Source organism: Scyliorhinus canicula, chromosome 7 (genome assembly GCF_902713615.1).
Source record: "Scyliorhinus canicula chromosome 7, sScyCan1.1, whole genome shotgun sequence".
NCBI lineage: Eukaryota > Metazoa > Chordata > Chondrichthyes > Carcharhiniformes > Scyliorhinidae > Scyliorhinus > Scyliorhinus canicula.
This window is the reverse complement of record NC_052152.1, coordinates 95,574,785-95,600,190: the sequence shown is the minus strand read 5'-3', so window position 1 is coordinate 95,600,190 and position 25,406 is coordinate 95,574,785. Positions and strand designations below refer to the sequence as shown.

Here is a 25,406-nt window from a genome sequence, read left to right as displayed (position 1 = left end):
CATCGCCACCCCCCCCATTCACAGACATCATCACCACCACCACCCCATTCACAGACATCATCACCACCACCCCCCATTCACAGACATCATCACCACCCCCCCATTCACAGACATCATCGCCACCACCACCCCCCATTCACAGACATCATCACCACTACCCCCGTTCAGACATCATCACCACCACCCCCGTTCACAGACATCACCACCACCCCCCCCCCATTCACAGACATCACCACCACCCCCCCCCATTCACAGACATCATCGCCACCATCCCATTCACAGACATCATCGCCACCACCACCCCCCATTCACAGACATCATCACCACCACCCCATTCACAGACATCACCACCCCCCATTCACAGACATCATCGCCACCACCACATTCACAGACATCATCACCACCACCCCATTCACAGACATAATCACCACCCCCCCCATTCACAGACATAATCACCACCACCCCATTCACAGACATCATCACCACCCCCCCCATTCACAGACATCATCACCACAATCCCATTCACAGACATCATCACCACCCCCCCATTCACAGACATCATCACCACCACCCCATTCACAGACATCATCGCCACCACCACCCCCCATTCACAGACATCATCACCACCCTCTCCATTCACAGACATAATCACCACCACCCCATTCACAGACATCATCACCACCCCCCATTCACAGACCTCTTTGCCACCACCACACCCCATTCACAGACATCATCACCACCACCCCCCCATTCACAGACATCATCGCCACCACCCCCCCATTCACAGACATCATCACCACCCCCCCATTCACAGACATCATCACCACCGCCCCATTCATAGACATCATCACCACCACCCCATTCACAGACATCATCACCACCCCCCCCATTCACAGACATCATCACCACCCCCCCATTCACAGACATCATCACCACCACCCCATTCACAGACATCATCACCACCCCCCCATTCACAGACATCATCACCACCACCCCCCCATTCACAGACATCATCACCACCACCCCCCCCATTCACAGACATCATCGCCACCCCCCATTCACAGACATCATCACCACCGCCCCATTCATAGACATCATCACCACCACCCCATTCACAGACATCATCACCACCCCCCCATTCACAGACATCATCACCACCACCCCATTCACGGACATCATCACCACCCCCCCCCCCCCATTCACATATATCATCACCACCACCCCCACATTCACAGACATCATCACCACCACCCCCCATTCACAGACAACATCACCACTCCCCCATTCACAGACATCATCACCACCTCCCCCATTCACAGACATCATCGCCACCACCACCCCCCATTCACAGACATCATCACCACCACCCCATTAACAGACATCATCGCCACCACCACCACCCCATTCACAGACATCATGGCCACCACCACCCCCCCATTCACAGACATCATCACCACCACCCCATTCACAGACATCATCGCCACCACCACCCCCCATTCACAGACATCATTAACACCCTCTCCATTCACAGACATCACCACCACCACCCCCCATTCACAGACATCATTAACACCCTCTCCATTCACAGACATCACCATCACCACCCCCCCCATTCACAGACATCATCGCCACCACCACATTCACAGACATCATCGCCACCACCCCATTCACAGACATAATCACCACCCCCCCCCATTCACAGACATAATCACCACCACCCCATTCACAGACATCATCACCACCACCCCATTCACAGACATCATCACCACCCCCCCCCATTCACAGACATCATCACCACCCCCCCATTCACAGACATCATCACCACCACCCCATTCACAGACATCATCACCACCCCCCCATTCACAGACATCATCACCACCACCCCCCCATTCACAGACATCATCACCACCACCCCCCCCATTCACAGACATCATCGCCACCCCCTATTCACAGACATCATCACCACCGCCCCATTCATAGACATCATCACCACCACCCCATTCACAGACATCATCACCACCCCCCCATTCACAGACATCATCACCACCACCCCATTCACGGACATCATCACCACCCCCCCCCCCCCCCCCCCCATTCACATATATCATCACCACCACCCCCACATTCACAGACATCATCACCACCACCCCCCATTCACAGACAACATCACCACTCCCCCATTCACAGACATCATCACCACCTCCCCCATTCACAGACATCATCGCCACCACCACCCCCCATTCACAGACATCATCAACACCACCCCATTAACAGACATCATCGCCACCACCACCACCCCATTCACAGACATCATGGCCACCACCACCCCCCCATTCACAGACATCATCACCACCCCCCCATTCACAGACATCATCACCACCACCCCATTCACAGACATCATCGCCACCACCACCCCCCATTCACAGACATCATTAACACCCTCTCCATTCACAGACATCACCACCACCACCCCCCATTCACAGACATCATTAACACCCTCTCCATTCACAGACATCACCATCACCACCCCCCCATTCACAGACATCATCGCCACCACCACATTCACAGACATCATCGCCACCACCCCATTCACAGACATAATCACCACCCCCCCCCATTCACAGACATAATCACCACCACCCCATTCACAGACATCATCACCACCCCCCCCCATTCACAGACATCATCACCACCCCCCCCATTCACAGACATCATCACCACCCCCCCATTCACAGACATCATCACCACCCTCTCCATTCACAGACATCATCACCACCACCCCCCATTCACAGACATCATCACCACCACCCCCCATTCACAGACATCATCACCACCCTCTCCATTCACAGACATCATCATCACCACCCCCCATTCACAGACATCATCACCACCCTCTCCATTCACAGACATCATCATCACCACCCCCCATTCACAGACATAATCACCACCCCCCATTCACAGACATCATCACCACCACCCCCCATTCACAGACATCATCAGCACCACCCCATTCACAGACATCTTTGCCACCACCACACCCCATTCACAGACATCATCACCACCACCCCATTCACAGACATCATCACCACCGCCCCATTCATAGACATCATCACCACCACCCCATTCACAGACATCATCACCACCACCCCATTCACAGACATCATCACCACCACCCCCCATTCACAGACATCATCACCACCCCCCCATTCACAGACAACATCATCACCACCCCCCCATTCACAGACATCATCGCCACCACCACCCCCCATTCACAGACATCATCACCACCACCCCATTAACAGACATCATCGCCACCACCACCACCCCATTCACAGACATCATCACCACCCCCCCCCCCCATTCACAGACATCATCACCACCACCCCATTAACAGACATCATCGCCACCACCACCCCCCCATTCACAGACATCATCACCACCCCCCCATTCACAGACATCATCACCACCCCCCCATTCACAGATATCATCACCACCCCCCCATTCACAGACATCATCGCCACCACCACCCCCCATTCACAGACATCATCACCACCCTCTCCATTCACAGACATCATCACCACCACCCCATTCACAGACATCATCACCACCATCCCATTCACAGACATCTTTGCCACCACCACACCCCATTCACAGACATCATCACCACCACCCCCCCCATTCACAGACATCATCACCACGGCCCCATTCATAGACATCATCACCACCACCCCATTCACAGACATCATCACCACCCCCCCATTCACAGACATCATCACCACCACCCCATTCACGGACATCATCACCACCCCCCCATTCACATATATCATCACCACCACCCCCCCATTCACAGACATCATCACCACCACCCCAATCACAGACATCATCACCACCACCCCCCATTCACAGACATCATCACCACCCCCCCATTCACAGACAACATCATCACCACCACCCCATTCACGGACATCATCACCACCCCCCCCATTCACATATATCATCACCACCACCCCCCCATTCACAGACATCATCACCACCACCCTATTCACAGACATCATCACCACCACCCCCCATTCACAGACATCATCACCACCCCCCCATTCACAGACAACATCACCACCACCCCCCATTCACAGACAACATCACCACTCCCCCATTCACAGACATCATCACCACCCCCCCATTCACAGACATCATCGCCACCACCACCCCCCATTCACAGACATCATCACCACCACCCCATTAACAGACATCGTCGCCACCTCCACCACCCCATTCACAGACATCATCACCACCCCCCCATTCACATATATTATCACCACCACCCCCTCATTCACAGACATCATCACCACCACCCATTCACAGACATCATCACCACCACCCCATTCACAGACATCATCACCACCATCCCATTCACAGACATCATCACCACCACCCCCCCATTCACAGACATCATCACCACCCCCCTCATTCACTGACATCGCCAGCACCACCCCATTCACAGACATCATCACCACCCCCCCCATTCACAGACATCATCACCACCCCCTCCATTCACAAACATCATCCCCACCACCCCATTCACAGACATCATTGCCACCCCCCACATTCACAGATATCACCCTCCCCCCTTTCACAGACATCATCACCACCATCCCATTCACAGTCATCACCACCATCCCATTCACAGTCATCACCACCCACCCCATTCACAGACATCGCCACCACCCCCCATTCACAGGATTTGCACCCGTTCAGAGGCATCACCACCCGCATCCCCCACTCTTCACAGGCAGAGGCCCCACTGGCCCTCTCCCCCACGCAATCACTACATAGAAGGAAAAACCCCAGTGGAGCACTCCAGAGCACATGCCCCTGACACTGGTTGGCACTGCCAGGTGAGCATTGCCACTCTGTGCCAGGGCATTGTCAACCTGTGACGGGGACAGTGGCAACCGATGCGAGGGGCAGTGCTGGGGACATACGAGGGGGAGGTTCCAGGGCACCTCTCGGGCATGTCCTTCTCCTCTGGGAGCTATTACCTTGGTGTCTGTGGTGGGTTCTCCTTTATTGATTTTTTTTCTGATATAGCTGTTGTAAACTTTGCCGATATTTCAATATTCAGTGGTAGGGGATCATGCAGTGGGATAGCATGTTAATATTTGTGGTAAAATGTACCAAAATTAGCTTCCCGCCTAATTGTTACATCACTGGCAAACAGAGGGGAAAATTCGGAACGAGATCTCACAGGTGGAAATGGAATGCAAGGCAAATGCTAAGGGAATGGGATTATTAAAGTAGGGATCCTTTGCTACAGTTTTACAGGCTATTGGTGAGATTGCATTTCTGGTCTCCTTATTTAAGAAAGGATATAATTGCATTAGAAGCCTATAGCCGTGCACGTCTGAAAACATCTGATGTTGTCTAATCTCAGAAGCTAAACAGACTCAGGCCTGGTTAGTACTTGGATGGGAGACCTCCTAGGGATACTAGGAGTAGTAGACTCTTGAAGGAAAAAGCAAATTGCATGAGAAGGCTCACTTGGCTGATTTCCAGGCTAAGGGGGTTCTCATATGAGGAAATGTTGGGTCTTTATTGACTGGAATTTAGAAGAATGAGAGGTGATCTTATTGAAATATACAAGGTCCTGAGGGGCTTGACAAGAATGGATGCTGAAAGAATGTTTCCCCCTTATGTGAGAACCCAGAACTGGGTACGCAGTTTAAAAATATGGCATCTCTTGAGATAGAGATAAGGAGAATTCAGTTTCCATCAGAGGATCAAGGGTCTGTGGAACCCCTATTCCCCAGAGAGAGGCAGGGTCATGGAATATTTTTAAGAAAGAGGTAGATATATTCTTGACCAATATGAAAGTCAGTATTAAGGGGTAGCAGAATAGTGGTGTTGAGATCACAATCATATCAGCCACAATTTTATCGAAGGGCAGATTAAGCTCAAGAGTCCCAATGTTTGTAAGTATATCTGGGCCAGTGCTGCTGTTGTGCCATTTGCTTCCCAATGATAATCCTCTTCTTCCAAGGAATTGAGATAGAATTACACACATCGAGATATGTAACTCTAGGCTTACTCTTTGGGGAAGTGTCCTAATGCTGTTGGCATTCCTCCATCAAATTCTTCAGTGCATCAGTCATGGAACCTGATTCATGTAGGACCAGATCTAAGAGCTCCTGGCGTAATTGAGGCACACGGTTTCAGTTACCAACAACAAGTTGGCAAGCGTTCTGCCCAGGATGTTTACAACAACCCCCGTTTCCTAATCAAGAGCACTGGACGATGTTGAAGTTCAGCAACCTGTCGTTAATAGTGGAAGTCGTGTGTTCATTGTTACGCTGAGGGTAATAACTCAGTGCGGTGGTTTATGCTGCTCAAGTGCAAGTGTCAATAACGTTGTGACCGATGCAGCATGAAAATCACAAGAAAAAACAAACAGATTACTGCTTTTCCCCACATTTCCTGCATTACAACAGGGACTACACATCAAAATACTTAACAGGCTGCACAATGCTATGCGACATTCTGAGGTTGGACAAGGCATTCTATAAAAACAAATCACTGTTCGTTTTCTTTCTTTCAATGTCCAGGGTGAAGGTTCATGACAACATTTCCCAAGCCTCTGTTTAAAGACATCCCATAGGCCTATATCTAGATTGACTTTGGATTTCTGCTCCAATGGACTTGTTTGCATCTCTGTGGCTTATATACGAATATTTCAAATGAGTCACGAATATAAGACCTTAACCAATGCATCAGTTCCAGGTAAAATGAAATAAGTCCCCGTGGGACTGTATCCGACTGGCTACGATGTAGGCCAATGCTTAAGTAACTGTCTAAAGCTGATTGTGTTGATGTTTATTAACATTTACTGAGAAACTCTACCAGAATTAGCACAGTGCAAGCTATGAGGACATGAAGATAAAACAGCTGCAATTGTTAATAACATGAATATTCTTATTGCATCACTAAGTCTAAAAGGCAGGACTATGTTATTCCCTCAATAGTGTTTACATGTGAGAATAAATATCAATGTTGAAATTTAATTAAATTAATTTTCACAATTCAAAAGTAGTTGGGAGTTATTTAGCGATTTGGTTCTTCTTATTTTCAAGTAGTGCCAATGTGACAGATGTTGACAGAGGGGGAGGAAGAGAATGGATGAAAAAGAGCAGGTGGGAGCTATATTAGGCAGAGCAATGGAAAGTAACATTGGCGGATGACAACGCGGTATTAAACCAATATTTCCCAGACAGTTCCTTCAGGAATTGTATCACATCATAGCATGCCAATTATGTGTGCTGGAGAGTAAAGAAGTTCATTCGAACTTGGGATAAATGAAATCATAATTCTATTAATGTTAATAGCCCGGAGACGGCTCTTGTTATGGGATTAAACAAAATCTTACCATTAAAGTTGATGACAATTTGCACTGTGGCGCATTGCAGTACGGTACAATAGATTATACCAATCAAATTCTCTTTCACGTTTGAATTTCTAGTGCAGAAGGAGGTCATTCGGTCCATCGAGTCTGCACCTACCCTCCGAAAGAGCATTCTAACTAGGCCCAATCCCCCGCCCTATCCCTCTAACCTCACCAAATTTTTGGACATTTAGCATGGCCAGTCCACCTAACCTGCACATCATGACGGTAGGAGGAAATCGGAGCACCCAAAGGAAACCCATGCAGATACGGAGAGAAGGTGCAAAGTCCACACAGACAGTCACTTGAGGTTGGAATTGGGCCTGGGACCCTGGTGCTGTGAGGGATTCTACGATTCTATGTCTAGTGCCATAAGGCTGAGAATTTCCTGAGGTTTATCTTAGAACAGCACCATGCTACTCTCCAGCAGGTCTGAAAGAATGAAATGCAGCTTGCCCACCCAAGAAGGATGATTGAAAAAGGGGACATGGAAGTGGGAACTCCACTCAGTACATTCCTACCTCTCACCCACTGTAACCCGTGCTCCACCGCCACCCCCTCAGTCAGTACCCGACACGTGTCCCAGTGGCCAGATTTGCACCTGCACAGGTACACCAGTCTGCAGCGGGGCCCTCTCGAGCTCCAACTCCCAGAGATTTTAGCCATGAGCTTCCCAGTGATCAGAGTCTGCTGAAGCCACAGTGGTTGCACCACGTAGAGACAGGAAGAGAAACGTTTTGTGGCTCACCAAATGTATGCACATACTGTCATGTGAGAGTACCTTTAAGAAATGGATGTTTAACCAATGTACCTTTAAGAAATGGAGCAGCTCATATTACTGAAGTGATGTCAGAGGGGGGAGCTGAGCTGAGATCACTTCTGCTTTTTCTGCTTTTAGTTTCGTTTGAGAAAATAGCTGAAAAGTGCCTGGCTGGTTTGCTGTGAGCTGGTTTGAAAGGAGAAAGCCAGTTTTAAGAAAGCAGCTGAAAAGTGCCTGGCTGGTTTGCTGTGAGCTGTTTTGAAAGGAGAAAGCCAGTTTTGAGAAAGCAGCTGAAAAGTGCCTGGCTGGTTTGCTGTGAGCTCTTTTGAAAGGAGAAAGCCTGTTTTGAGAAAGCAGCTGAAAAGTGCCTGGCTGGTTTGCTGTGAGCTCTTTTGAAAGGAGAAAGCCAGTTTTGAGAAAGCAGCTGAAAAGTGCCTGGCTGGTTTGCTGTGAGCTGTTTTGAAAGGAGAAAGCCTGTTTTGAGAAAGCAGCTGAAAAGTGCCTGGCTGGTTTGCTGTGAGCTGTTTTGAAAGGAGAAAGCCTGTTTTGAGAAAGCAGCTGAAAAGTGCCTGGCTGGTTTGCTGTGAGCTCTTTTGAAAGGAGAAAGCCAGTTTTGAGAAAAGAGCTTGGATGTGTCTGTGTTTGCAGTGAGCTGGATCTGCTGTGATCTTTTCCAGGAAAGAATATCTCTGAATCATTTGGGTGATTTAAACTCATCATATTAACCTGATGTGTTTCTGTTTAAAGGTGTTAAGTTTTTTGGAGGTTTGAAGGAACATTTTGAGGGATTATTTAGTGTTGTATTATTTTCGGGGTTATCTTTGAAGTAAGGGGTGTTAAGGGATCCAATGTTTATTTAAGAAGGTTAAGTTGAATTCATGGAATAAACATTGTTTTGTGTTTAAAAACTCACGTGTCCATATTTGTAGTACCACACCTGGAGAACAAGCCGTGTGCTTCAAAAGCAACAATACATTAAAGTGGGGGTTGGTTGAACTCCATGATACATTTTGGGGTTCTGAAAACACCGTTCCCATAACAATATGCAAATGCATTACTTTGCAATACTCACCCCTCTTGTCCATTCTTGATCAGCAGGTGTTAACTTGGTTTTTTTTTCAATTGTTTGTTGAGGATTAGGAAGCCAGGAACTAATAGCACCACCGGGGGGGACAGTCGGTGTTAATCAGTTACAAGACTGGTTTGTACCCATGGGATTGGAAGAAGAGGGACAGTGGTCATTCTATAAGATTGTTTCATTGGTCCAGTAGTAGTTCCTAAATAAACTTGAGAGCCATAAGAGAATTCCTGAAATCCTGGCCAGTGATGTAAAGGTCAGGTGCAGTATTTGGGCACTACTTTTATCCTCCATCTTCTCCTCCTTCTCTTCACTGGAATTACTCACTGACAAACATGTGCTGAGTGACATGTTTGTCCTGCAGCTTCAATCCTCACTGCTGTGTAACATTGTCCATAATGCAGTGCACCTACCTGACAATGTGGAAAATATGTCCAGTCCACAAAATGTGGGTCAAATCCAACCTAACCAATTACTGCCCCATCAGTCTGCTCTCAATCATCAGCAAACTAATGGGAGATATCCTGATTTGTGCTATCATGTGGTGCTTACTCAGCAATAACCTCTTCACTGATGCGCAGTTTGGGTTTTTTCAGGGCCACTTGGCTCCAGACCTCATTGTAGCCTCAGCCCAATCATGGACAAAAGAGTTTTGTTTTATAAATTTAGAGTACCCAATTCTTTTTTTTCCCAATTAAGGGGCAATTTAATGTGGCCGATCCACCTAACCAACACATCTTTGGGCTGTGGGGGTGAAACCCACGCAGATACGGGGAGAATGTGCAAACTCCACACGTACAGTGACCCAGGGCCGGGATTCAAACCTGGGTCCTCAGCGCCGCAGTCCCAGTGCTAACCACTGTGCCACGTGCTGACCTCATGGACAAAAGAGTTGAATTCAAGAGATGAAGTGGGAGTGACTTGGACATAATTGAAGTCAATGTGAATCATGGCGAAAAATCTCTGTAATACCCTGCGTGGGACCTACTGGGTGGGAAAGCTTGTCTTCCTCATGCTCCTTGTGGAGTGAGAGCTTATCCTCTAGGGGAGGGGTATCTCAATTTACCAAAGTCGGTCGGTAAGGCACAAACCAAAGAGAAGGAGGAACCCGCTAGGGATCTAGCGGGTGGTGTATATTGTTTGTGTAAATAAAACTTTGTTCTTATTTTTGGATCTAATCTCTACCTCAGTGGATGCACTAAGTTTAATTTGTGTTGCCATAGGTACCTGTGAGCTGGGAGTTGGTAATTCCAGCTAAACCCAGTCCAATATCGGCTTACATTTGATATACCTACCTCCAGGCACTTGTTCCATAAAGATCTTGATGTAACCATCTTCAGAAACTGAACCAAGGTACTGGACAATGTTCCTGTGCTTAAGATACTTGTATACAGCAATCTCTTCATGAAGGGGTTGGGAGTACCTTGGAATAAAACACAGCTATTATCTAAAGATTAAGTGGCAAGAATTTTTACTCCATCATTAATAAGCATGATATTCATTGGGGATTTTATGATCAATATTTTTGAGTTTTTGCACCAAGTATCAGCATTGAACTTTCCATCTGGTTGAGCAAAAGTTCCATACAGAATTAAATTATTTTCTTTAGAATGTATCTTTTGAAATACTCATATGTCAGGTTAGTTCAAAACAATGCAGCAGAAATTCCACTGGATTGGTGGCAGGATAAGCGTTGAGCTTCCCCTTTCATTATTCCTACGCCCCCCACATCCCTTTTCCTTGTGACTCCAATGGGAATTCTATGGGCCAAGGTCATTTCTTGTTGTCGGTGAACTCTACTTTTAGGGCAGAATTGTCCATGTTTTGCACGAAGTGTGGTGGATGGATTCCGCGATGTCGGAATGGTGGTATCCATGGGTGATTCTCTGTGAACCAGCTGGCGGGTCGAAGGTCTGGACAGCCATATTTGAACACCACCCAAGCATGCACTGGGGAGACACAGTTGATATTTTTCTCCTCGCCCAGATTGAGGAGGATACCGCCGAGCTGGACAGGGGTCGTTCCTGTGGGGAAAGGGTGATCATCTTGTCCCAGCACACACAAAGCACTCTCTCCAGCCCACCAGTCTCCAGGCCGCCTACAGAGATGGCTGCAAACCATGGGAACAAGTCTGCGAGCCACAAGAAGACTGCACCTCACTTCTTCCCCGACAATGTCAAGGCCTTGATCCAAGGCGTGTAGCCACCTCGGGCTGTGCTTTATTCCAGGGCTGGCTCCAGGAAACACAACAGTCTCACTTCTCTGGCCTGGAAGGCCATAGCAAAGAAAGTGCTTCTGGCCATCGCACTCACAATGCATCCCGTGCAGTAAGAGGATGAATGATCTCATCCACTCTGCCAGGGTGAGTCAACCTTCAGCTCATTCCAATCTCAAATTTACATCCTGGCATCAAACGGCTACTCTCCTCAGGGTTCTCACACAACCATTCGTGGGGTCGACATATCACCCACCGTCTCATGGAAACATGCACATTACCACCATCTCATCTATCATGTTGATAACACTCCATCCTTAACCCATTCTGGAGAGGGGCTGATGACACACAGGGGACATTCATGTTTCCCAACCACATCAACATTTCTTCCCATCATTTTCCTTTCTGTTCTCTTCATCCAGGACAAGCTGGTCCACAGTACACAGTAAAGACTGGGGGAGACATGGCCGACATCGTTCCCCTCACCCAGATTGAGCAGGATGCCACTGAGTTGACTTTGGTGGCCTTCCCCAGTGGGGAAAGTGTGATCAGCTTGGCCCAGCAATCTAGTACAGATCACACCTCCATGAGGTCATCACATCCTGACATTCACAGTGAGTGACATGCAATCTTCCAACCCGCCTGCTCATGAACACTCTTCTCTCTCTTATTGGCAACAGCAGACCTGGTAAAACAACAGGGGCCAACATAAACCCTGGGCCCCAGGCCACCTTGGATTAGGAAGCTGAGGAAACCATTGATAAAGAACCATCACCCATGCACTTTCCCAGTGCAGAGATACGAACCTCGATGAGCGTAGCTTTAGATGAGGCTCGGGCTCACCTTCTGGAGAACATCTCACTGCTACGTTCCCACAGCAGTCAGAGGCAGGACAGATCAGGTCTCTGACACTTGCAGGATTGTTTGAGACCAGCCAGCCACACAGTCCGAGTCTGATGATGAGTCTCTGCAAGCCACCACCAACACAATTCTGAAGATGCAACAACAGGTGGCAGAACACCAGGCAAAGACGCGGCAGTCTCTCAGCTGCCTGGAGAGAAAGATGGAGGATTTTGTCCTTATTCTGTCTGACGTTGTGGTTCCGACATGCAAGTATCTTGAGGTCATCTCGAGCGGGTTGGCGACCACCATAGATGTTATAATATCCACTCATGTATATCATGAGATGCAAACAGGCAGTGATTGACACACAGGTTAACCAATGTATACACACGACACAGAACAACCAATCGCCAGACAAGACACCACCACTATAAAGCCCACAGGGCATTAAGGCCCTCCCTCTCTCACAGGAGACGGCTAGGGAGATAGTCACAGGGCACAGGCCAATGAACATCATCACCATGGGGTAGAGAGCGAGTCTGGTCAAGCCGATAGGAGGTTATCAGTTAGGTTAATAGAGTGGCAACCCACAGCAGATTATGTACAGCAATCAACAGGTTCAATAAAACAGTGTTGGACCATGTCGGAAGCCTGTTTTTCGTTCTACTGCATCTAGTTGCAGTCGATGTTAGACCAGCACAGATAACACATCAATAGAGACTTGGGAACAACAGGCATTGTTGGATTTGCTCTCGGTCCTTCACCCCATGGGGGCACCATCATTGTTTCAATGAGAGGGGGATGAGGCATCTTGGCCTCCCTCCAGATGTCCTTTTTCCTCACGGAGTCAGGGAGGAGCCCCAGGGCACCCACAGGGAAGATGAGCACCAGCCAGACATCCTTGGGACCTCCAATCAGTACACTGCTAGAGTGTCCAGCTATTCCAGTTCCCTTCTCTATCCATGACCCCATCCACTCTAGCTGTTCAGGTTGATGAGGGTGCGTCTGTCCCTGATCAGGAGGTATTTAGCATGCCAGTGTCCTTCAGACCGTGAGCCAACAGAGGATGTATGCCAATAGCATCACAAATATCAGGGCGTAGCAGTTAGCAGGTTGCCTCCACCTCTGATGCAGATGTTGGATGTTGTGCCCAGGCATAGTTGTAGTGTTAAGAAAATTAAGAAATATTGAAATCACTTTTGGGTCACTGTCAAAACATTACGCTTCTTAAATACAATTGATGCATGTAAATAGCTTGGTCAACCCAAGGCCTAGTGATTATGAAGATGTGAAACCCTTTATTTCAAGGCTTCGCCATCCTCCCACTCATTGATAGTCCCACTTTGATATGTCAACCTCCCTGAAGTTGGTTTCAATATGTCACGGAGATGTATTAAATCTTTCGTGGATGTCCTGCTTAAAGTGCTCGTAATCTTTTTTCCTCACATCACATCATTGTGTGAGGGCAGCTCAACAGCCTTGAGGGATTAGCAGCAGTTGCGTCTCCTCAGCGGTAGTGACAAAGAACAAGACTTAGAAGGCAGGATGAAATCTCTGAAGATGTCCGCATATTCCTTTCTGTTGTAGTTTCTCATTGATCTGGCGATGACTGCATCAAGTAAGTTGCTGCACCATTCTCACTGTTGCATCCATTTTCCTTTCCTGAAGTGAGGTGTAAGGTGCACCGCTGACATTCTTAAAGATCATGGCCTGTTGAATTAGGCACCAATGTGTATGATGTACTTCTGATGATCGCACATTGGTTAATGGAATTGATGGATGGAAGCTTCTTTGGTTGATAAACATTAGGGACTGCTGGCATGGAGCTCTCACAGAGACACACATGCAGTCTATCACACCTTGCACTCCTGGAAAGCCTGAGGAAGCTACAGCTCACTGCACTGAATCTTAGAGTCTGGATATCTTCATAGAGATTAAGCCTGACATAGTGATGTGCCTTGCTGTCGAGGGTATCTGTAACCTTCAATGTGTCAGGACTGAAATTTCACATCTGAATCTCACGATGGTTACAGAAGGTTTAAATTAAATGCCCGACCTGACCTGGCTCAGTGCACCAATCTCATATCTGTCATACTCCAGTTGGCTAGACAGCTGGTTCGTGATGCAGAGCGAGGCCAACAGCGCAGGTTCAATTCCAGTACCTGAGGTTATTCATGAAGGCCCCGCCTTCTCAACCTTTCCCCTCGCAGGAGGTGTGGTGAACCAAAATCGCCACCAGTCAGCCCTCCCCCTCAAAGGGGAAAGCAGCCTGTGGTCATCTGGGACTATGGTGACTTTATTTTACTCACAAACAGCAAGTGGCTCATGATTAATGACTGAATGGCGTTTGGCCTGTTGTGAGCATCAATTCCAGAAAGAATATTAGAGTCTCCCTTTCATGGGATGCCATATGTGCAACACCTGTGCCTGCTTCATGGTTGCCTGCATTCCCAAATGTCATATTCCTGTCTGTTTTATTGTTGAAAAGCAGCGACTGTGATACCAGAGACATCTACATTTCCTTGTTCCAGTGTGGCAAAAGGCACACTTGGGGGGGTGGGACATTGGACAAGGCAGCCTCTACGTTTTAGCTGCAACCTCCATCCTGGGTGGGATGAAAGATCAGGGTTCAACTGGGGACTGAGGTGTGAGTCTGATTGTGCTGGCCAGGCACACTTAGCAGCGTCTCTCCACTGATATTTATTTTTTACAAGGCTGCAGCTCCCTCAGACAGTTCCACAGCGACTTTCCCCCTGAGGAAGCCCAATGGAAATGCCAGCCCACACGCTCACTTTTCTCAGTACCTGCCCTTTTCCCATTGTCCCTGGCAGAGCTCAGCATTTCACAGAGCACATGTCACACTGGGTGGCCGTTAATTGGCCGGCCAAAGTAATAACGCATGAACAATGCGACGTTGGGCGGGAGGGGGTTTCAGAGCTGCTCACGCTGACTTCGGGGCGCACTGAATGTAAAATTCAGGCCAGTACTTATTTAATATCAAAATTTCCCGGGCTGTTCTGCACTGCTCCACTGTGAACCTTTTCAAAAACATGAGTACGGTATGAGGGTCGGGATTCTCTGGTCCCACATCAGCGCACCCCCGTCTGTGGTTTCCCGGCACCATGGGGTGGCTTCAATGGAAAATCTCATTGACAGCGAGGAGGGGAAGAGGGAATCCCATCGCCAGTGAACGGCGTGCCACCAAGATACATGCGGCTGGGTGACTGGAGGGTCCCGCTCAAGATGTCAGTTGTCACTCAGAGACAGCAACCTTGTCTCTGAGTCAGATTGTGTGTTTCAGTTATACTGTAGAAACCTGAGCATAAAATCTTGCTCGAGATTCCAGTACAGTACTGAGGGAGTGTGATGTAAATGTAAATGTTGCCACAGTACCAAAGGACCATAGCCTCCTCTTCTCTTTGAAAGCTGAAGAATGGTGATTTACGCTTTGGGTCACCATCCCTCAGGCGAGGGGGCAAGGTTGAGAAGGTGGGGCCTTCATGAATAACCTTAGCCTGCGAGGGAATTGAACCCGTTGTTGGCATTGCTCGACATCACAAACCAGCTGTCCAGCCAACTGAGCTGCTGTACCCTCAGAGATGCCATGTTTTACATGAGATACTAAACTACAGCCCCCTTGACTTCTCAGGTGTATGTAAAAAGATTCCCATGCTGCTATTTGAAGAGAAGGAATTGTCCCTAGTTTCTTGGTCAATAACGCTTAAGCAACTCCGAAAAACATATTAACTGGTCATGGACATCCTGCTGTTTATGGGATCTTCCAAAAATTCTTCATGGTTGTCAAGTATTTTTGGGAAGTCACATAATACAACATAATACATAATACGACATAATACAAATCTTTCCTTTTTGCTAACTGCTTTCATAGTTCTGCTTCTCCTTCTATAAAAATCAATAGCAATGTTCAATTAGCCTGATTAACACTGTTTTGATTGCTGCTGACACATACACTGAAGCAGAACGAAACTGGGTGACCTGGCAGTAGTACGATCTATTGCCCCAAGATTGATTTTCCATTAGCATAGATGTCTTTTTACTGAGCTCTGGAGATTTATTGAGCTGATGAATAAACAATTGACTTTCTGATGTACTCGCTGTCTGGAAAGTTTCCTGTTAAATGCAATCACATTTTGGATAGCCAATTTACTGTTTGTACTGATTCACTAATCTCTGCCTCCTTGTCAGTGTGACTTTCTGCTCTGAACACAGAGTATTGATCCAAGTGAGCGTTGCTTTTAGTATTCAGATGGATAAAGACAATCAAATACTATCCACTTCCACATCAATTGGGTGTTGCACCAACAGATATTTTGTTGAGGGAGTGATAGACTGTTACTGCACTGAATCTGGCCATTCTGTCTGACGTGGCTGTGCCAGAATAAATGTCAGCTTGATCAATTTAAAGTGTGATGCAGACTGTTGGAGATTATTACCCTCCATCTGCTTGGAATCTAAAGGCAGATATCTGAGAAATTGCTTATTAAGTAATTACACCCTACATATCTTGCATTGAGTTTTTAACATATTTTTAAAATATATTTCCACTGCAAAACAGTGTTTCAAGTATAAGACCTTATATTGTCCCCATTAGTCCCTGCTGAGGCTGCACCTGGAGCACATGGAGACATAGATGTCAGTGTGCCCTCAGGTAAATCATGTCTGGGGACACAACAGCAAGCCAGACAGGCCCTGGCAAGGTGCTCAGGTTGTTGAGGGCAGTGTTGCCATGGGCACGGCCATCGAGTGGGGGAGTCCAGGATCCAAAAAGGAGAGCCCCGCACCAATACCTGCTGGGAGGCTACCAAGGTTACCACCAATACCAGCAGCAAGAATGCATTGGGAACGCCACCTGACTCATTCCCAGGCCATGTCTTCCTACCTCCCAGTCCATCTCTAAAAGGCTGGTGAAACTTTTTTTGTACAAAGCCCAATGCAACTATCTTGAGTTTATCAGGTTCTCAATTAACACAAATAAATGGAAAAACCTCTCAAATTAGAAAAAGAGTACCAAGGGCTGAATATCCACCTAGAGGTGGGCAGCAGGAGTCAGGAAATATCCTCCTTTAGAGAAAGTAACTGCAAAGTCAGGATTTTCCATTTTCATTTCAGTGCTGGGGGAGGGGGTGGGTGGGGGGAGGTAACTGCAGTCAGGTCGGTCATTCCCTTTATGAGTTTGGAGGCAACCTCGTGGCTGCCAAGTGCGGAGGCAGGCTATTTAATGGCCCACCTTGGCACTCTGGGACCACTAGTTGTAATAAATAAAACAGAAAACACCCTTCACACCCCCTCAACCTCCATGCCTGATTTATGCCAAACTATGCACCTCCAACCATTCCCATGATTCCTCATATCCTCCATTCCATGCCATATCCCTACCACACCTCTCATATCCTTGATGCCAAACTATTTCTCTGTACCACCGCACCCTCCTTGTGGGTCCTCATATTTCCCATGCCAACATATCCAGTTGCCCAGTATATATTGTCATGTGAGAGCCCCTTTAAGAAAAATATGTTTTATCAACAGGCTGCAGTGATGTCATTGTGTGGGTGGAGCTGCAATGTGGTTCTGCTTTTTACTTTCGTTTTGAGCGTGAAGGCTCTGTGTTTTAGTTTTGCTTTCAGTTGGAGAGCTGCATTCAAACCAAGCAGATGTATACTAGTATCTCTCTGCATGTTAAACAAGGTGTTTAGATCAATTGATAATTTAAGAGTGATAAATGTTCTCTGTGGAGAATTCAAACCTACTGTCTTTGTTAAAAAGTGTTTTGGCTTATGGATGTTGTTAGGAAAGTTACTAAGGGTTACCTATAGAGTACTGTATCTTTTTGGGGGGGTTTATCAGTGTTGGTAGTTGATAAGATGTTTACTGTGGGTTTATGAAATGTTAACTGGATTCATAGAATAAAAACTGTTTATGTTTTAAAAATACTTTAGATCTCTGTTGCCCTTGTGCTCCCCATAACCAAAATCTATTAAAAGTTGTGGGTCAGGTGAACTCCATGATATACTTTGGTGTTCTCTAAACCCTGGCCCATAACAATATACTCTGTACATAATCAGCCAATGAACCCTATAGTAGCATGTCTTGTGTAAAAAAAACCTTTAAAAAGTAATTCATTCATAAAATAAGTTTTTACTATCGCCCTATAAAAGTGATAACCAACCAGAGCTTTAATGTATCACTCTGCTCAGGATCAATTAAGGTTGGCAACAAATGCTGACTTTACCAGGGAACTCGCATCTCATGAAAGAATAAAGAAAAAATAGCAGGAACTGCAAGCACTTGATGCCTCTTTATTTTGTGTAAAAAAACATGGAGGGTTGTGGATATTAACTCTGAAATATCAGTGAAAATAGATATGCAGCAAACTTTATTAACCACCAATTAATATATGTTTTGTCTCAGGAAGACCAGGCCAGAGTTATTCAAAACTCACCTGCTATCTTTCTCTGGTACCTCTTTGATTGCTATCCTCACTTGATTGCTGAGGTCCCGTCCAGCATAGACCACTCCATATGTGCCTTTACCTAATACCACCCTTTCTTCAGTCTCTTCATAGTCATACTCAAACTGCAAGGGAAGAGAAAGGAAACACAATTAGCCAACGATGGAATCTTGTGGTCGTGCCAATGGTGTATCCCCGCCATGGGTTTCTTGGTGGTGTGGGTGGATCCAACAGGAAGTTCCATTGACATCAGCGGGACCAGAAGATCCTGCCATCAGCCAATGGTGGGCCACCTCCTGCTGCGGGAAACATGGAGAAGCCAGAGATTCTCATCCCAGATTTCTAGCCCTGCAAATCCATGTGTCTTTAATTCTGATTAAAATTGCTGGCTTCATCCTGCTGGGAACGTCTATGGTCATCTATATATCTGGGATCAAGTTTTGTGCTATTGTAGAAGTGGTTTCCAGGCCTCCATCTGGCTGGAGGGAGAGAGCATCATTGTGGAGACTACCCATTCACTACAATTTGGGCAGCTCTAACCAAAAACCCAAAGTTCCACTGTAACTATAAGCTCTACCTTTTAAGGAAGCCAATCAGGTTATGAGGAAGTCTGTGGCCTTTTGGATTTCAGGCTTGGACCCTAGGAAGGGATGTCGCATCCATCCCTTGAGGTCAAAATAAATGCCTAATTTCTCTGAGCATACCAGTCACTGGAGCAACCCAGGTCAGTCAGGGAAACTTGAAACATGTAACTTGGAAGATGTCTCTCCAGCAGAGAGGGGAACCTGTTTAGAATGGGTGGAAGTTCCACCACAAGCAAAGCATTCAGTAAACTAGCGGTTTAGGTTGGAAACCACTGGATCTGGGTGCCAGTCTAATTTGTAGACCTTCAAGCATTGTTCCGGCCATCCTTTACTCAGCACATAAGGGACAAAGGACAGAATGCAAAACAAATGTCCATTAGCATTGCAAACACAAGGTTATTTAATTGTACTATACAGTCAGACACATGGGAACAAAATTGATCAGCAGCAAAAACGTTAAATGAACATCAGCAAAGCATTAAAAGTTTTCCATTGTTCCCGATTTTCTTTTCTTTTCACGCTAAGGACTATGTTAAAAGTGAACTGCCTTGCCTCTCATGCTAATTCCTACTGTACTCCAACAAAGTCTCAGGGAAAGGCTGAGCAATATCATAGTGCTTTTGTCCACTCAAATCATATGGAATATTTTCAAGGCAGTTGTGGTAAGTGACACAACTGCCTTGAAAATATTCCATATGATTTGAGTGGACAAATGCTCAACACAATCTTCTAAAATTCCTCGTACTCTTCGGAGCATAAGGTATCTCGCATAATGTGACGCTGAGAAACAATACCACCCACAGCATGATGTAAAAAGACACACTCTGAGACTAAGGTCAGTTGTGGACTGAACCGAGACCTGCGCAGAAGCCAGCATGGAGTGAGCTCATAACTATGTACGTATATGCAGGGTATAACTCAAGCTACATATGTTATTAATAACACTTATTCAACCAGAACCAAAAAGGTAATAATTTCTGGATTACAAGCTAATTGGCATTGGGTCAATAAGATTAAAGAGCTAAATATGAGGCTCAAAGATTGGTGTGGTAGAAATGGGTTTAAATTAATGGGGCATTTGCACCAGAACTGGGGAAGAGGGGACCAATGGGACAGTCTTCAACTGAATCATGCTGGGACCAAAGTCCTGGTGAATCACATAACTAGGGATGTAGATAGGGCTTTAGAAAACAGTGGGATGAAGGGTTCAGTTGTATGGAGAATTAGAAAATCTAAGTTAAAGGTAAAGATGGAAGTGCAGGTTAATGATGAGGACCTTGAACTAGTTAAAGATACCGAGGGCTCGGGAGAGGTTAGTAATGTTTCTCGTACATGTAATAGAACAGAGAGTATAGAAGGTGGCAGGAATCTAACTTTAGGTAGAGCATAAAGGGGACAAATATGAGAAGGGGGGCAGTCAACGCAGGACTGAGGGTGTTTTACCTAAATGCGTGCAGTATACAAAACAAGGTAAATAAGCTTGTTGAGCACATGAAATTGGTCAGTACAATGTTGTGGGCATCACAGAGACATGGCTGCAAAGGGAACAGGGCTGGGATCTAAATATACAAGGATATGTGTCCTAGCGAAAGGACAGGCAAATGAGCAAAGGGGCTGGTGTTTCATTGTTAGTCAGGAAAGATATTAAATTGATAGCAAGAAGCGATAGGATCAGAAGGCATAGAATCTCTGTGGATAGAGTTGAGGAATCGCAAAGGAAAAAAGACTTTGATGGGAGTTATGTCCAGAACCCCTAGCAGTAGTCAGGATGTGGGGTCGAAAATAAATCAGGAGATAGAAAAGGCATATATGAAAGGCAATATTACAATCATCATCGGGGACTTCAATTTGCAGGTGGACTGGGAAAATCAGGTTGGTAGCAGATCCCAGAAAAGGAATTTGTGGAATGTCTACAAGATTGTTGTTTGGAGCAGTGTGTGGTAGAGCCCACTAGGGAACAAGCAATTCTGCATTTTGTGATGTGTAATGAGGCAGACTTGATTAGGGTACATAAGGTGAAGGAACCCTGAAGGCCAGTGACAACAATATGATATAATTTACCCTGCAGTTTGAGAGGGAGAAGCTAGAATCAGATTTAACGGTATTACAATTAAATAAAGGTAACTACAAAGACATGAGGGAGGAGCTGGCCAGAGTTGATTGAAAGGGGGAGCCCAGCAGGGAAGGCAGTGGAACAGCAATGGCAGGAGTTTTGGGAGGTTATTTGGGAGGCACAACAGAAATTCATCCCAAGGATGAGGAAACATACTTAAGGGCAGGTGAGACATCCATGGCTGTTGAGGGAAATCAAGAACAGCATAAAAGCTGGGTTACAGGGATAGGGTGGAGGTGTGGGCTTAAGTAGGGTGCTCTTTCCAAGGGCTGGTGCAGACTTAATGGGCCAAATGGCCTCCTTCTGCACTGTCAATTCTATGATTTTATGATTAACGATCTGGAAGAAGGAACTGAAGGCACTGTAGCTAAGTTTGCAGATGATACAAAGATATGCAGAATGACAGACAATATTGAGGAAGCAGGGGGGCTGCAGAGAACTTGGCAGGCCAGGAAAGTTGGCAAAGAAGTGGTAGATGGAATACAATGTGGAAAATTGTGAGGTAATGCACTTTGTTTGGAAGAATTGAGGCAGAGATTATTTTCTAAATGGGAAAAAGTTTAGGAAATCAGAAGCAGAAAGGGAATTCGGAATCCTAGATCAAGATTCTCTTCATGTTATCGTGCAGGTTCAGTTGGCAGTTAGGAAGGCAAACACAATGTTAGCATTCATGTCAAGAGGACTCGAATACAAGACCAGGGATGTACTTCTGAGGCTGTATGAGGCTGTGGTCAGATCCCTTTTAGAGTATTGTGAGCAGTATCTAAGGAAAGATGTGCTGGCCTTGGTAAGGGTCCAGAGGAGGTTCACAAGAATGATCACTGGAATGAAGAGCTTGTCATAAGAGCAGTGGATACGGACTCTGGACCTGTACAGTTTGGAGTTTAGAAGGATGAGGGGGGATCTTAATGAAACTTACAGGATACTGCGAGGCTGGATAGAATGGATGTGGAGAGGATGTTTCCATGGGTAGGAAACTAGAACCCGAGGCCACAGCCACAGACTGAAGGGGCGGTTCTTTTAAACTGAGATGAGGAGGAATTTCTTCAGCCAGAGGGTGGTGAATCTGTGGAACTCTTTGCCGCAGAAGGCTGTGGAGGCCAAATTACTGACGGAGATAAATATGTTGTTGATTGATAAGGGGATGGGGGTTATGGGAAGAAGGCATGAGAATGGGGATGAGAAACATATCAGGCACGATTGAATGGCGGAGCAGACACGATGGGCCGAATGGCTTAATTCAGCTCCTATGACTTATGGTCTTATGATCGAACCATACAAGACTCAGAACCTCTTTGGGAGAGTTACTGTACAGACAACCTCCCACAGAACCTCCAGTAGATTTCTGACCAGATCCTCGGACAAAGCTGATACATTTAAATGGATCACCAGAGACCTGCAGCTGCCATAAAGACCTGTTCACCATCATACCTCCAGTGTATCACCATCAGTGTCGCCCTCCTGTTCCCCATTGCTGGCTGCTTCATCATTCATTTCTTTAACCAAGCGACAAAACCTGTAAGATTAGCAAAATAATTTGGGGTCAATGGCAGAGAATTTAAAGCACCCAAGCGTGCAGGAGTCATCCTGTAAAATAATATTCATCCAAGTTGGTGAAAATAAATAAAAAGCAGAGAGGCCGTGAAAATTCACAGGGTCAGGAGAACAAGATGAATTTATCACTGGAAAGATGGTAGGAAGCAAGATTTTTGGAAAATTGGGATCAGTTTTGGGAAAAGTGGGACCACTACAGTCTGGACCAGCTCTACAGGCCTAGGACAAATGTCCTCGCAGGGCAGTTTGCTTGTGCTTTTTAAGAAAGTTGAAAGTAACTTGGTTGAAGGATAGAAATCAGGATGTAACATTAGAAAGAAAACACAAAAAGGACTCGGAGAGATAGAGAACACTCGATTAAGAAATATGGAGGCATTAGAGGTTTCAGAGTAAGGGGGATGTATTAAGGTTTAAATTAGATTGCCAATGTGGAAGAGAGGCTCAAGTGTAGTTTAAAATTGGTCAGCTTCAGGTGCACATAGACATCACAGGGATATGATACTGTGGAGGCCTGGCTCAAAAAAGTGCTGACTAGGTACTAAGGGCGAAATTCTCCCCCCCCCCACGACGGGTGGGAGAATAGCGGGAGGGCCTTCCCGACTTTTTTGACGCCCTCCCGCTATTCTCCCACCCCCCCGCCGAAATCCCGACACGAATCGCTGCCGCCGTTTTTTTACGGCCGGCAGCGATTCACAGCTGTTAGAAGGGCCGAAGTCCCAGCCCTTTACGACCTTTTTACGAACGGCAAACACACCTGGTCCTGCCGTTCGTAAAAACGTCGTGACCACCTGGAAAAAAATAACCATGGCACCGATTGGCACGGCAGTACCACGGCCGTGTCAAGGGTGCCATGGGCCCGCGATCGGTGCCCACCGATCGCGGGCAGCGGGCCCGATGCCCGCGCACTATTTGTCCTTCCGCCGCCCCGCAGTATCAATACGCGGGGCGGCTGAGGGGCAACCCGGACCGCGCATGCGCGGGTTTCGCGCAAAAACGCGATGACGTCACCCGCGCATGCGCGGGTGGCGTCTTCCCACCTGCGCATGCGCGGCTGACGTCATATGACGCGTCAGCCGGCGCTAAGTCCGACAAGCGGGTTTAACGATTTTCGTTAAGCCCGACTTGTCGGAGCCTCCGACGTCGGGCTGCTAGCCCCGACGGGGGACCAGAATCGGTCCCCCGTCGGGAAGGGGCGCGATGCCGTAAAACCCGCCCGGGTTTTACGGCGGTTTGACGATTTTTCCCGTTTTGGGAGAATTTCGCCCTAAATGTTCCTGGATATAAGAGGCGGGATTTCCCATGCTGGCATGAAAACTGGCGCCAACCACTCTGGTGTCAACAGCCCCCGAAAGTGAGGAATTCTCCTTTCTCGGGGGCTAGGTTGACGCCAGAGTGGTTCCCGCAGCTCCAGCTGGTGGCGAAGGGCCGGCGCGAGTTTGCGCATGCGTGGAACGGGCGGCGTATTTCCGCGCATGCACAGAACGGGTGGTGTATTTCCGCGCATGCGTCGAACAGGCAGCAGATTTCCGTGCATGCGTGAGGGTTCCCTTCTCCGCGTCAGCCCCCGTGCAATATGGCGGAGCCCTACAGGGGCCCGGCACAGAGGAAAGAAGGCCCCCACGGAACCAGCCCGTCTGCCAATCGGTAGGCCCTGATTGCGGGCCAGGCCACCGTGCGGCCCGTCCCCGGGGTCGGATCCCCCCTCCCCCCCTCCAGGACGGCCCCTGTACAGGTCCCGCCATGTGTGAGGTGAGTAACTCACGCTGGCGGGACTGGGCAAAACTTGGAGGCCACTCGGCCCATGGGGCCCAGAGAATCGCCGGGGGGGGGGGGGGAGGGCGCTGGCAACGGCCCCGACCGGCGTGGCGCGAATCCCGCGGAAAACGGCGCCAGAGTATAGGGAAGCCGGCATCGGGGCGGGATTCGAGCCTCCCCCCGGGGACTCTCCGACCCGGCACAGGGTTGGAGAAGCCCGGCCAAGATGTTCAAGAAAGATAACGAACAAAAGAAAGGAGGAGGGTTGGCAGTATTAATCAAAGATAATATTACAGCGCTGGAAAAAAAAGATGTCCTAAAGTGGTGAAGGACAGAATTAATTAGGCTGAAGCTAAAAAGCAATAGTGCTTTACACCACTACCTGACTGAGTGTATTCTCTAGACCACTGAATAGAGGAAAATATATGAACAAATGTTTAAGAAAATTCAGGAGAGGTGGAAGGGCTAAGTGTGTGATTTAATGGCCATGCTGCGCTTAAGCGAGAGCGTGATGAGGCCGTTAAATCGTGGGAGAGGCCAGAATCGAGAACCGCACTGGGTGCCGATCTGATTGCAAGTGAACCGGACTGCTCCTGTTAGCCT

At 47.4% G+C, this 25,406-nt stretch overlaps 1 protein-coding gene across 2 annotated transcripts in view; it reads right to left on the bottom strand.

Moving 5' to 3' along the window:
• The window catches only part of map3k15 (mitogen-activated protein kinase kinase kinase 15), a 170,579-nt gene that overhangs the window by 56,968 nt on the left and 88,205 nt on the right, over positions 1-25,406 (bottom strand). For both annotated transcript variants that reach the window (XM_038802505.1, XM_038802506.1), the window contains 3 exons: positions 22,926-23,010; positions 18,789-18,922; positions 10,566-10,693 (listed from right to left, as the gene is read on the bottom strand). In XM_038802505.1, coding sequence (XP_038658433.1) covers positions 10,566-10,693; positions 18,789-18,922; positions 22,926-23,010 — 347 coding nt within the window. The remainder of the gene's footprint in view (positions 1-10,565; positions 10,694-18,788; positions 18,923-22,925; positions 23,011-25,406) is intronic.